A 12,646-nucleotide genomic window follows, 5' to 3' on the forward strand; every position below is an offset into this window, starting at 1 on the left:
CTCCAAAGGTTTCTATTTCATTAGTAAAGAGTCAGATTAGAAAGACTAGGGTGAGGAATAATGGCCTTGAGGACAAAGCTTGTTGCAGTGTCCATGGACCTGATGGCTGGTCAGGGCCCCTTCCCTTCTCCCTCTCCCAGCTGGATTTACCCTGCTGCAGTCTCATGTCTTGGCTCCCCTTGATTTGGATTCTGAGCAATCTTCATTCTCCAGTTAACACATTATTACCTCCAAGGACCAGTATTTGGAGACTGATTAAATTACCATTTTGCAGTACCCATCCCCTTCTTGGTTGCCTTACAGAGATTCAGGACATATTCAAAGTACCACATTCACAAACCATTTCTCCCTAGAGAGCTGATCTCTTTAATTCTTTAGCCTGGAGTACAATCTACTGAGAAGGGAAAGCATTTTGGAATTAAGACCTGTTTTCCAAGCCCTACTTCCTGGTCGTGTGGCCTTGGAAAAGTGACTTGACCTCTCCATATTTGGTTTTCTAATCATGAAGTGGGAATGATAACATCTCTCTAACTGGGTTATGATAACAAGTCAAGGTCTCAGTAAAGCAGCTGTGATAGTGCTTGGCACCAGCAAATGCTTAATAAATGGGGTCCAGCGTTATTACGATGATGATAGTTCTTCAACTGCAAAAACATATTTTTTTATATTTTAATGATTCTGAAATCAGAATATGTCTTACCATTTGGGGGTCCATTCATGTAGTTGTATATTTCTCTCTCAAAAAGCTGTTTCTTTTCATCAATTGTGCATCTTACCATTGAAGGCACCTTGGAAACAAGGTAATAAATTCTTATTCTGTTACAGAAAGTGACACACTCTGACATTCAACCTCAAATTCTAGGAGTCTCTCCCTCTTGGGGTTATTCTAGAATCCCTTCTGAGGGGAACTTGAGGTTCAGGGAGGTAAGAGGACTGGCCCCTGGGTCACACCGCTCATGTCATCCCACTGTAAAAATGATCACTTGAATATGTCTGGAGAAATACTGGCAAATTCTTCCTCCCCAGACACCTTTTCTCCCTACTGTGTTTAAATATCCACCAAGTACCAGGCACATTGCAAGGTGATTNAATTATTTCAGTACAATAATACCAGACTTAATTTTACTACTAAAACTTTTAATAATAAAATTGTAGTTATACTCATACTTGTTAAATTTCATGCTTTCTTTTTTTTTTTAAGATTTTTATTGGGGAATTGGGAAGATGGGAACAGCGCTGGGGAACTGGGGAAAGGGGAACAGGCAAGTTGCTGTTGTTTTGTTCCTCAATCTAGCCGTGGAGGACGTTGCCCCACTGGCCCAAGTTGGCACCATCATTGCGCTTCCCCCTTGCGAGGCAGATCAGTCGCCGGCTTGTAGACAGCTGCTCACTGCGGCTGCTGGCCGCTCACGCTGGCTGCTGGCTACACATGGCAGCCCACGGCAACCCACTGCCACAGGGGCTGCAGCCTATGCTGTCCCTGGAGACTCACAGCAGCCCAGCTCCAGGCCGAACCGTTGCTCAGCATCTCAGCTGCAGAGGGCAGTGTCACTGGCCCTCACATGTGGGATCCGAACCGGGGCCCTCTGGCCTCTGAAGCCAGCTCTTAACCATTGCGCCACTCGGCCGGCCCACATTTCATGCTTTCTTGATAAAAGTTTATTCTTGTATCCCAAAAGTTTATTCTATGATGGAGATCTTCAGCTTTGGCAGAATATTGTTTTTAACACTCAACTATTGTGCATTTGGTCAAAATGTGTATTTGTTGCTCATCTACTTGGAACGTGTTATTTGCCAAACTCTGGTTTGAATACTGAGTATAAAGAGAGAAAAAGAAAGGCACCTGGTAAGCTCAGGTGGTTGGAGTGCAGGCCCATAACACCAAGGTTGCCTGTTCGATTCCCATACAGGCCAAGGAGCTGCGCCCTCCACAACTAGATTGAAGACAACTACTTGACTTGGATCTGATGGCTCGTGGAAAAACACACTGTTCCCCAATAAAATTTCTTCTAAAAAAAGGAGAAGAAATTGTTTCTATCTTCAAAGAATTTTTCTTGTGGTGGAGAAGAATAGAGAGAGATAAGTATGTATATTATTAGAGCATAGTGGAATATACGTTATGAAAGCATAAGTGGAATAGCATAGTGGAATATGGGATTCCTGTTTTGGGAGGTTCTGTGACAAGACCTGCTTGTCAACCAGGGTTGCACGAGTGGCTTGGGTGGGAGATTAGAAAAGAAAGACACAGAGACAAAAGCTGGGATCCGGAGGTCCACTGATTGCTGATGGTGGAGCAATGGCCCAGTTTGTTTTTTACACCAAGCTTATATAGAGGGAGCAACTCCCTCTTTGCCAGGAGCAGTTCCCTTTTAGTAAAGGAGGGTATGGGGAAACAATTTCCTCTTAGCAAAGGTTATGTTTAGCAAATTCAACGGTTTGCAGGATCACATCCCGTTATGTAGTCTGCGGTTTTAGTTGCCTTCAGCCTGTTGCTTCAGCTGCTCTTTGTTCTCCAACGGTACAGTGGGGGGTGAAACGTTCCCCGAGCTACTCATCCAGACATGAAGGCTTGCCAGCCTGCCAGCTTGCAGCTTTGTGGTCCCTGACTGCTCACAGTCGGCTCCCCACAGTTCTGGACCCGGGGCTTTGGGGGCTCAGTAACTGCCTAAAAGATAATCAGATGGTAAATATTTAGTCCCACTAACCAGAGCTGCTTCGTGGAAGAAGTCACATCTAAACTAAATCCTAAGAAAGAATCAGAGCCGGCCAGTTAAATCAGAGCTGGTAGCTTTAAGGGTAAAGAGGCAAGACGGACTGGACAAAGGAAGGGCTAGTTCCAGGCCAAGGGTCAAAATATGTGCAAAACTCCTGGGAGGAAAGAAAGAATATGATCCCTTCTAAATCTGGAAGCGTGCAAGCTCCTATACGTACGTATTTTCAGTTACAAATAATGTGGTAGCCAGCTCCCAAGATGGCCGCCAGTGATCCTCAGTTGTTAGTATTCATGCCCTTGTGTAGTCGCCTCCAATTCTAAATAGGAGCAACCTGTGTAACCAATAGGATAATGTGGAAACTCTGGTGATGAGTTCTGAGGTCACGTCATAAAAGACACTGTCACTTCTGCCTTGCTCTCTTTGGGGTCATTTGATCTGGGAGAAGCCAGCTGCTATGTCATGATGACACCCAAGCAGCCCTGTGGTGGGATCAGTGTGGCCAGGAACTGAGGCCTCTTGCCAATAGCCATTTGAGTGAGCCTTCTTGGAAACAGATCTCCCAGTTGCAGTTGACTGGAGTCTAGGCCAATAACTTGACTATATTCTCTTGAGACCTTGAGCCAGAACCACCCAAATAAGCCATTCCAGGCTCCTGGTACACAGAAAGGGTATGAGATAACAAATGCTTATTGTTTTAAGTTGCTAAATTTTGGGGAGTAATTTCTTTTTTTTGTTTTTTTTTAAGATTTTACTGGGGAATTGGGGGAGGGGAACAGTGCTGGGGAATCGGGGGAAGGGGAACAGACACGTTGCTGCCCTTTTGTTCTTCAGTCTAGTTGTGGAGGACGTCGCTTCACTGGTCCATGTTGGTATTATCATTGCCCTCTTCCCGGGTGAGGCAGATTGGTAGCCAGCCTCTGGACGATGGCAGCTCACACCGGCTACTGGCCGCTCACGCTGGGTGGCAGCCACACATGGTAGCTTATGGCAACCCACTGCCACAGGGGCTGCAGCCTACACCATCGCTGGTGACTCACGGCAGCCCAGCTCCAGGTNTCTGTAAAATCTTTAGGTTTCTGCATATAAGATCATGTCATCTGTGAAAAGAGATAATTTTTCTTCTTCCTTTACAATTTGCCTAGTTACTCTAGCTAGAACTTCCAGGGCTACTTTGACTAGAAGTGGTAAGGAATAGACATCTTCGTCTTCTTCCTGATCTCACAGAACTTGTTGTGTTGTAGGGAAGACAAACAATTAAACAGATAATTATTATTTTTGTGATAGGAAGTTCAAGGTGTTCTGTAAGCCTCTTGCTGGGGGGCACCTAGCTCAGCCCAGAGGTTGGTGGGTAGGGAAGAAGGTCCCCAAAGAAATAATATCTAAACTAAGAGTAATGATAATTGACTAGAAGTGAGTCAGGGGGGTAGTAGGAGGAGAGAGAGAGAGGTAAAGTGAGGCCTGCTGGAGAGAGAGCGTTGGTTTAGCAGCTGTCTTAAGGGAGCAGTGGGAGATGGGCTGGGAAGAGAAGGGAGGTTCCATTCTGCAGGATCTTCAACGCATGGCTATTTTAAAGGCAATGAGGAGCCATTGCAGGTGCTTGAGCATTGACGTGACAAGATCAAATCTGTGCTTTAAGGAGGTTTATCCTGCTACAATGTGGAGAATGGATTGGCGTGGGCGAGACTGGGGGCTGGGAGAACAATTTAGAGTCTATTGCAAGAAGGAACAGGAGCATCTGTGTATCTGTTAGTTTTAAAATGCCTTTTGTAAATAATCCTCTAATTGTCAAGTTTTGTTCTTTTTCCCTTTTTTAAGCAGTTATTTGTGGGTGTGCAGTAACCCGACAAAAATGTCTCCAGGAATCGTCTCAGGCCCACTGGGTGGGGGCATACAGCAGGGGCATTGTCTCAGCTCTGTAGCCCTTTGTCCAAAGACACCCATTCCCTGCACAGAAACTTTCCTGACAAAGAAGCAGACTGCTGTGGTTCAGCAGATACTGTCCTGGACTCTGACTGCCTGCCCACGTTTGGGAGAAGTAGGTAGAAACAACACTGACCTTCAGGTCTCTAGTGATATGAAACCCTCTGTCTTATGACAGCCAGGTATTAGCAAAGAGGTTCCTTTCCNCTGCCTCACCCGGGAAGAGCGCAAAGATGGTACCAACTTGGGCCAGTGAAGCGACGTCCTCCACAACTAGAATGAAGAACAAAAGGACAGCAACTTGTCTGTTCCCCTTCCCCCAATTCCCCAGCACTGTTCCCATCCCCCCAATTCCCCAATTTAAAAAAAAAAGGTAAACAAATACTAGGTGATAAGTGCTATGGAGAAAAACAGATTAAGAGGCATCAGGAGTATAGCGAGAATATGTGAGCAATTTCCAATGGGGCAGCCAAGGTAGGCCTCATTGAGCAGGTAAGATTTGAATAAAAACTTGAAATTTGCCAAATAGATATCTGGGGGTAGAGCATTCTAGGCAGAATGACCAGCACAAAGGTTTTGAGAAAAAAGCAAGCAGTGAACAGTGGTAGGGTACCAGGAGATGAAATCAAAGAAGAAATAAAGGGATATCAGGTAGGATAATTTTGGTTTGAGCTGAGAAGAGCTATTAGAAGGTTTTGGCTTAAGAGTGACATTTCTGAGGGTTTTTTTTAATAGCATCACTCTGACGCATTTAGAGATGCTGAGTGGCAAAGGGATCAGATAAGAGGCCAGTGCAGCAGCTCAGGCAAAAGATGATGGTGCCTTGAACCAGGATTTTAGCAGAGTGAGTTTCTTGATGGTTTGCAAGTGGGATGTAAGAGAAAGAGGAGTCAAGAATAACAAGGCTGTGTCCTAAAGAAAAGAGATTGCCATCAACTGAGGCAGGGAAGACTTTGGAAGGAGCAGGTGGGTTGGGGGTGGAGGGAAGGAGAGGAGAGAAATCTGTTCATTTCCTCGTCATGTTGAGTTTGTAATATCTATCCAAGTGGAAACGTCAAGCAGGAAGTTGCCTATACAAATTTGAATTTCGGGAGAGAAATCAGAGCTCGAGATAAATGGAAGTCGTCAGCATACAGTTGGTTTTTAAAGCCACAAGAGTAAACAAATCTAGTTTCAGGTGTGACAAGTGTGAGGAAAAAGCAGGAAAATGAGGCGAATGTGTGTGCTGGGGGCCCTTTACAGAAATGGCCAGAGAAGGGGCACGTGCTTTCCCCCAGAGAAAGAGAAAGCGCTTGGTGGAATTCTGGCAAAAATGCATCCATCCAATGTTGGATGCCTTCTCAGCAAGCGCAGGGCACTGAGGAGGCCGAGATGGACAAGCGACAGAGAGGCTCCGAGGTAGCGGATGGCCTGGAGGCCTGTTGCTTCCTGGACTGAGCCCCTGCTGGACACGCAGCCCGAGGGCCACGGCTCTATATCAGCTTCCTGCCCGTAAGCGTGGTTCCCTGGCAGCCGAAACCGAAACTCATCTAATGGACTTTTCCAGCTTCTTCCAAAAACCAGTGAGCTGTGTGGAGACAGAGGAAAACCCGTGAAACTGGGCCAGACGCAGATTTCATTCATATCACAGAGCTCGACTACTTTTTTAGAGCTTATCTTAATAACTGGTAAATTCGCAAAACCAATACAATGACAACTTTTATAACGACAGGGGAGGCCGCAGGCTTCTCTTCTGCCCACGGGCCGCTTAACTAGCGTCACTCTGATGTAACAGCCTTTTTCTTCGATCGCTCCCAGGAGCCCGCAGGGCGGGAGGCCTCCCCCACTACGGGTCGAAGGATGGGTCAAGTCACACACAGAGCTAACAAGCCTGATCACGCGCCACAATAGATTCGCAGGGTGGGGTGAGCCACCCTCTCTTTCTTGCTCCCATTGGCTGCGATAGCGAGGCTCTTCTCCCCGACTGGCTACCTGTGAGCCTCGAGGCAGCAGCCCGCCTCCTGGGTGCGCGTGCGCACGCGTAGCGGGCGCTCCCCGCACTGAGCAGGCGCCGCCTCGTGTCGGCCTGGGTGCGAGTAGAGCGGCGCGCGCTGCGTCCCGGCGCTCGGCTTTCCCTGCCGGTCCCGCCCTCCGTCGCGGCGGCGCGGTGCACCTTGGGATAGGGAGCGATCTCCGAGCGAGGCAGCAAGATGGACGCGGGATTCTTCCGCGTAAGTAGAAGCGCGGGGATCTGGGGTGAGGTGAGGGACTTATCGGGAAGGCCCGGCAGGAAAATTAAGCTCGAGGCGAGGTGGCCAACAGAGAGGCTTCAAAGATCTGAGGATCCGCGGTGGTAGCGGACGCTCCCCCCTACCCTGCAGCGGAGACCGGTGCGCCCCTGCGCAGTCTCCTCCTCCGGGATCGTTCTCCGTACACGGCGGCGACGGTCGCCGGAAAATGGCGGCGGGAATGGGGCGGATTGGTACCTCGCCGCCAGCCTGTTTGGCGGGGCCTGCAAGCTGAGCCACGCGCGCCGCTGGGTCTTGGGGCCTAGTGGAGCCGCGAGGAGAAAGTCTCTGGGGAAAGGTCGGAGGGAAGCCCTGAGGTGACTGGCGGCTGGAGGCTCCTGGAGAGTAGGGTTTGGGGGGTACTGCCTCAGGAGAGCGTTAGAGAACAGGAAACAGCCTTAAGCAGCTGCTCTGCTGAAAGCGGGAGCCGACCCCCCATCCCCCAGTTCCTAAGCCTTCGCGAAAGCGCCGGGTCAGAGTTCGCAGGAGCTCCCGCCCAATTTGATATCCCTTCAGGGAGGGAAAGTCAGGTAATATGTTGTTAGGACGTTAGAATCTGAGGCTCTCGAGGGCAGAGGGTGCAACAAAAAGTATGCGCGTGTGTGGAGGGAGGCAGGGGCATGGGGTGAATCAACTCCTCTTTTTCCCGCTCGTTCTCCCCCCGTTTGTTTGTCTCTTTTGAAGTCCGCTTTTGAAAAGGTGCCTCTTAGCTAGGTTCTCCCGGGGCTGCGTACCCATCACCTGCAGGCGGGCAAGTTACCTCGCCGTAGAGGGTCCTCAAGGCCCAGCAACTTGATCAGGCTGCTACTGGACCCTGTTAGTCCCCATATTTCACTCCTGTAGGAAATGAGCACCCAGTTGAGATCTAGATGGATGGGGAAGTGACTCTAATAGGATTAGAGTTTGCAAATTCTTTTAATGCGGAAAGGACCGTATAGAGATCGGTTGGACTGAGTCAAAATCTGCACTTGATGTAATGTAGGTTAGCTCTTTCCACTCCCTGGAGCATGTAATATGCATGTCGTATGTGTGTTTTTAAAGGAAAAGTTGGAAGAGGGGGAAGACGGGTTGTTTATTAAGATATAAGAAACTCTTGGAGGGCCGGCNAAAAAAAAAAAGATCCAACAGGGAAAACTAGCAAAGGGACATGAATTATCCTAAGAGCCTAAAGCAGAAGAGGCTAGCTTTAGGAATCAGCTCTCGGGGCCTGAGTGGAAAATCAAAATTGTTTCCAAAAGTAAGTTTCCCTATCAGAATTTCTTGAGGCTGTTTACTTAAAGTGCAGATTCCCACATTCTACAGAGATCACAATTCTGGGTGCAGGGCCTGAGAATCTGCATTTTAGAAATCTGGATCCCCAGACTCACCATCTTGAGGAACTTGGGATGAAGCAGGAAGAACTGCCGAGGTGTGTGGGGGGAGTTAGTGTGCAAAGGCTTGATGTGTTCTACCTCTGAAAGTCTCTTAAATGTTCAGGGGAAATGAAAAGTCAGCCTCAAGGGAAGAATAACAGCTCCTGGGTGTCAGAGCTGCAGAGTGTCTAAGATGTACAGTGAATTGTTTCACATCTGCTTGATGGCTTTAACATAAGAAACAGAAACAGCTGCCCACGCCCGGCTGGATGGCTTAATGGTTAGAGTGTGCACTCTTAGCAACAAGGTTGCCAGTTTGAATCCAGCATGGGATGCAACTAAGATTGAACACAGCACCTTGAGCTGAGCAGCTGCCGATTGGTGGCCAGATGGCAGCTGGACTTGGAGCTGAGTTAGCTGCGCCCTCCACAACTAAGATTGAAGGACAACAACTTGGCTGTTCCCTTCCCCAATTCCCCAACACTGTTCCCCTTCACCAATTCCCCAATAAAATCTTAAGAAAAAGAAAGAAAGGAAGAAATGGAAACAGACCAGAGATAGACTTTAAAAATTTTTTATGTTTTTAATAATAGGAGTATTTAACACAACAAAAGATTATCCAATATAAATATCTAATCTACCTATTCTAGACTAACATTTCCATTAATGCATACTACATTTACATACTTCTTTGGGGTGGGGTTGAAGGCCACAGTGTCTTAATCTCTAGGTGGGTGCCTGTGATGGTCCACTAGATGCCTTGTGGGTGTGGAAGCTCCTCATTCTTTCCAGCTGCTGCCTGGGTATTAGGACAGTAGAGGAATGACAGGCACCCCTGCTGCGGGAACAGGTGTCATGGAGCTATGAGAGCTCAGCTTTCTTATTCTCTGTAGTATAAAGTAAGCCCCTCCCCTTTTCTGTGAATGGTTTCCCTAAGGGTGGTGCTATTCACACCCTTACTATAGATGATTGGCTACATGCAATTAGTGGACCCTACCTAGTATGTTGGTTCTAGATATGATTAGTGCACATGCTGGCTCTACCACCGCCACTCATCAGGTTGTAGGTCTGACCCATAAGTTAGACAATCTGAACTTGTTGATAAGATGTGGTGACTCTCTCTGGGATGTAAGCAACCCTCATGGGCTAGAACTGGGATTTTTAGTCGTAATTCATATATTCATACATTCTACACCTGGCCTAAGGGTCTTTATCTATTGCCCATAAGTTCCTGGACCACAATCCCTCAGTAATTCCACAAGACCAAACGGGAAGGTGTGTGATCCAAATTCATATTCGCTGATTGGGTCCCTGTGTCTGGTCTCTAGCCAGCCCTACATATACCAGACAACGTGATAAGGACCTTGCCCAGCTAGGGAATTCGGGCGTGGGGGGTAAATAGCAAAAAGAAAGACCACTGAAAGCAACAAGAATTGTTGCTCATTTTAAACGAAGTCAAGAATTATTTGAATCAGGGACCACTTATGGCCACCACTGCCAGATGGTCCTGCGCCTGAAGGTGAAAAAAATTGACTCAGGCCTTTCTGTTTCCCTTCTTCTTACCTGGGTTTGGGCACAGACCGGGTGGCATTCGCTAACCGGAAACCTTGTTTACTCATTCACCAGTAGGATAAGATATGTCTACATTGCCTCCTCCAGCCATTTGCTTACCACCCACTGAATGTCAAGCCATTTGTAATGCTGTGGCCATTTGTAATGCTGTGGTCTCAACCCTCAGCAAATGGCCCAAACCCTGAAAGTGAATTCTGTTGTCTGCTAGCTGTGTGGTTTTTAGGCAACTAACTTCTCCTTCCTGGACCTCACTTTACTCATCTCTAAAATGGCGATAACACCTATGTATTCATTTGCAAGGGCTGCTGTAACAGAGTACCACAGACGGGGTGATTTAAACCATAGAAATTTATTTTCTCACAGTTCTGGAGGCTTGAAGTCTGAAATGAAGGTGTTGGCTGGGTTGGTTTTTTCTGAAGCCTTTCTCCTTGGTTTGTAGATGGCTGTCTTTTCCCTGTATCTTCACATGGTTCCCTTTGTGTGTGTCTGTGTCCTAATTCCCTCCTATAAGGACACTAGTCATATTGGATTAGGGCCTAACTAATGACCTCATTTTAATTTAATTATCTCTTTAAAGGCCATATCTTGAAATACAGTTACATTATGAGGTAGGTACTGGAGGTTAAGATTTCAGCATATGAATTTGGGGCTGGGGAGTGGGGCGGGGAGACACAATTCAGCTCATCACAGCGCGCATTCGGTATTATGGTGAGGATTGAATTATCTAATATGTTTAAAGCATTAACATAAAGCCTGACACAATATGCCCCTCCAAATGATAAATGCTATTATTATGAGATCCTACATAAACGAGACTGTCATCTAAACACAAGAGTCCACAGACAGGAAAAGGGCACTCTCCCAATTATGGTTCTTCATTCCTCATCTGGTGGGCATGACTCTTGTCCAGCCCTTGTTCTATAAATATGCCAACACGACGCCTGAACATCTGTGGGGGACTTTCTATGGAATGGAAAGTGAAGCAGACAGTTACGTTTTTCTTTCACGCCCCTCGCTATTATCTTTCTGGCTATGTTTTATAAGTTCCCTGAGAACTGTCTTAAACTTCCTTTGTCTATCTTACTATACCTAAAAACACCATGCTGAGCACAACAGTAAGGGCTCAGTAAAAATAAACAACCAATCGAACCACAGGTTCTTGTGATGGTTTACTTATTTCTAGTAACCAAGTCCTGGCCAATGAAAGAGGTATGTTATCCTGAGAAGGTAGAGCGCCATCTAGTGACTTTTGTTATTAGACCAGTAAAGTAAGCGATTCAGAAAATCCTAGATTGCTACTTGTGCCTTATGTATTTGATATTTATATATGGGAAAACAACTAGAAATATTATATTTTGACAGCTTGACATATTCATGATAAATTCAACTCAGCTTTTATTTTCCTTTATTCCCAAGTGATTTCTGGCCTTTATATAGTTAACCTCATAGTGAATCTGATTATTTATAGAACAGAAAAATAGTAAATAAGAGTCATGCAATTATAATTGACAATGGAATAAATATGAAGGTCATGAGAAATTCAAGAATTATAAAGCATCTATTTAGTATAAAAAATGTGAAGAATGGTGATTGCAGAAACACTAATTATTTCAGTACAATAATACCAGACTTAATTTTACTACTAAAACTTTTTTAATAATAAAATTGTAGTTATACTCATACTTGTTAAATTTCATGCTTTCTTTTTTTTTTTTAAGATTTTTATTGGGGAATTGGGAAGATGGGAACAGCGCTGGGGAACTGGGGAAAGGGGAACAGGCAAGTTGCTGTTGTTTTGTTCCTCAATCTAGCCGTGGAGGACGTTGCCCCACTGGCCCAAGTTGGCACCATCATTGCGCTTCCCCCTTGCGAGGCAGATCAGTCGCCGGCTTGTAGACAGCTGCTCACTGCGGCTGCTGGCCGCTCACGCTGGCTGCTGGCTACACATGGCAGCCCACGGCAACCCACTGCCACAGGGGCTGCAGCCTATGCTGTCCCTGGAGACTCACAGCAGCCCAGCTCCAGGCCGAACCGTTGCTCAGCATCTCAGCTGCAGAGGGCAGTGTCACTGGCCCTCACATGTGGGATCCGAACCGGGGCCCTCTGGCCTCTGAAGCCAGCTCTTAACCATTGCGCCACTCGGCCGGCCCACATTTCATGCTTTCTTGATAAAAGTTTATTCTTGTATCCCAAAAGTTTATTCTATGATGGAGATCTTCAGCTTTGGCAGAATATTGTTTTTAACACTCAACTATTGTGCATTTGGTCAAAATGTGTATTTGTTGCTCATCTACTTGGAACGTGTTATTTGCCAAACTCTGGTTTGAATACTGAGTATAAAGAGAGAAAAAGAAAGGCACCTGGTAAGCTCAGGTGGTTGGAGTGCAGGCCCATAACACCAAGGTTGCCTGTTCGATTCCCATACAGGCCAAGGAGCTGCGCCCTCCACAACTAGATTGAAGACAACTACTTGACTTGGATCTGATGGCTCGTGGAAAAACACACTGTTCCCCAATAAAATTTCTTCTAAAAAAAGGAGAAGAAATTGTTTCTATCTTCAAAGAATTTTTCTTGTGGTGGAGAAGAATAGAGAGAGATAAGTATGTATATTATTAGAGCATAGTGGAATATACGTTATGAAAGCATAAGTGGAATAGCATAGTGGAATATGGGATTCCTGTTTTGGGAGGTTCTGTGACAAGACCTGCTTGTCAACCAGGGTTGCACGAGTGGCTTGGGTGGGAGATTAGAAAAGAAAGACACAGAGACAAAAGCTGGGATCCGGAGGTCCACTGATTGCTGATGGTGGAGCAATGGCCCA

The 12,646-nt window shown here is 46.4% G+C and overlaps 1 protein-coding gene across 9 annotated transcripts in view; it reads left to right on the forward strand.

Annotated features, from left to right (window-relative positions):
* The first annotated feature begins 6,617 nt into the window (after positions 1-6,617).
* The window catches only part of SRRM1 (serine and arginine repetitive matrix 1), a 43,440-nt gene continuing 37,411 nt past the window's right edge, over positions 6,618-12,646 (forward strand). For 4 of the 9 annotated variants that reach the window (XM_019650226.1, XM_019650233.1, XM_019650235.1 and 1 more), the window contains exon 1: positions 6,695-6,844. In XM_019650226.1, the coding sequence (XP_019505771.1) occupies positions 6,824-6,844 (21 nt within the window). In that variant the 5' untranslated portion in view covers positions 6,695-6,823. Of the gene's footprint in view, positions 6,845-12,646 lie in introns of all 9 variants that reach the window. The other 5 variants (XM_019650228.1, XM_019650230.1, XM_019650229.1 and 2 more) reach the window with 2 other exon arrangements.

The sequence above is a fragment of the Hipposideros armiger genome, unplaced genomic scaffold (genome assembly GCF_001890085.2).
Source record: "Hipposideros armiger isolate ML-2016 unplaced genomic scaffold, ASM189008v1 scaffold_138, whole genome shotgun sequence".
NCBI classification, from domain to species: domain Eukaryota; kingdom Metazoa; phylum Chordata; class Mammalia; order Chiroptera; family Hipposideridae; genus Hipposideros; species Hipposideros armiger.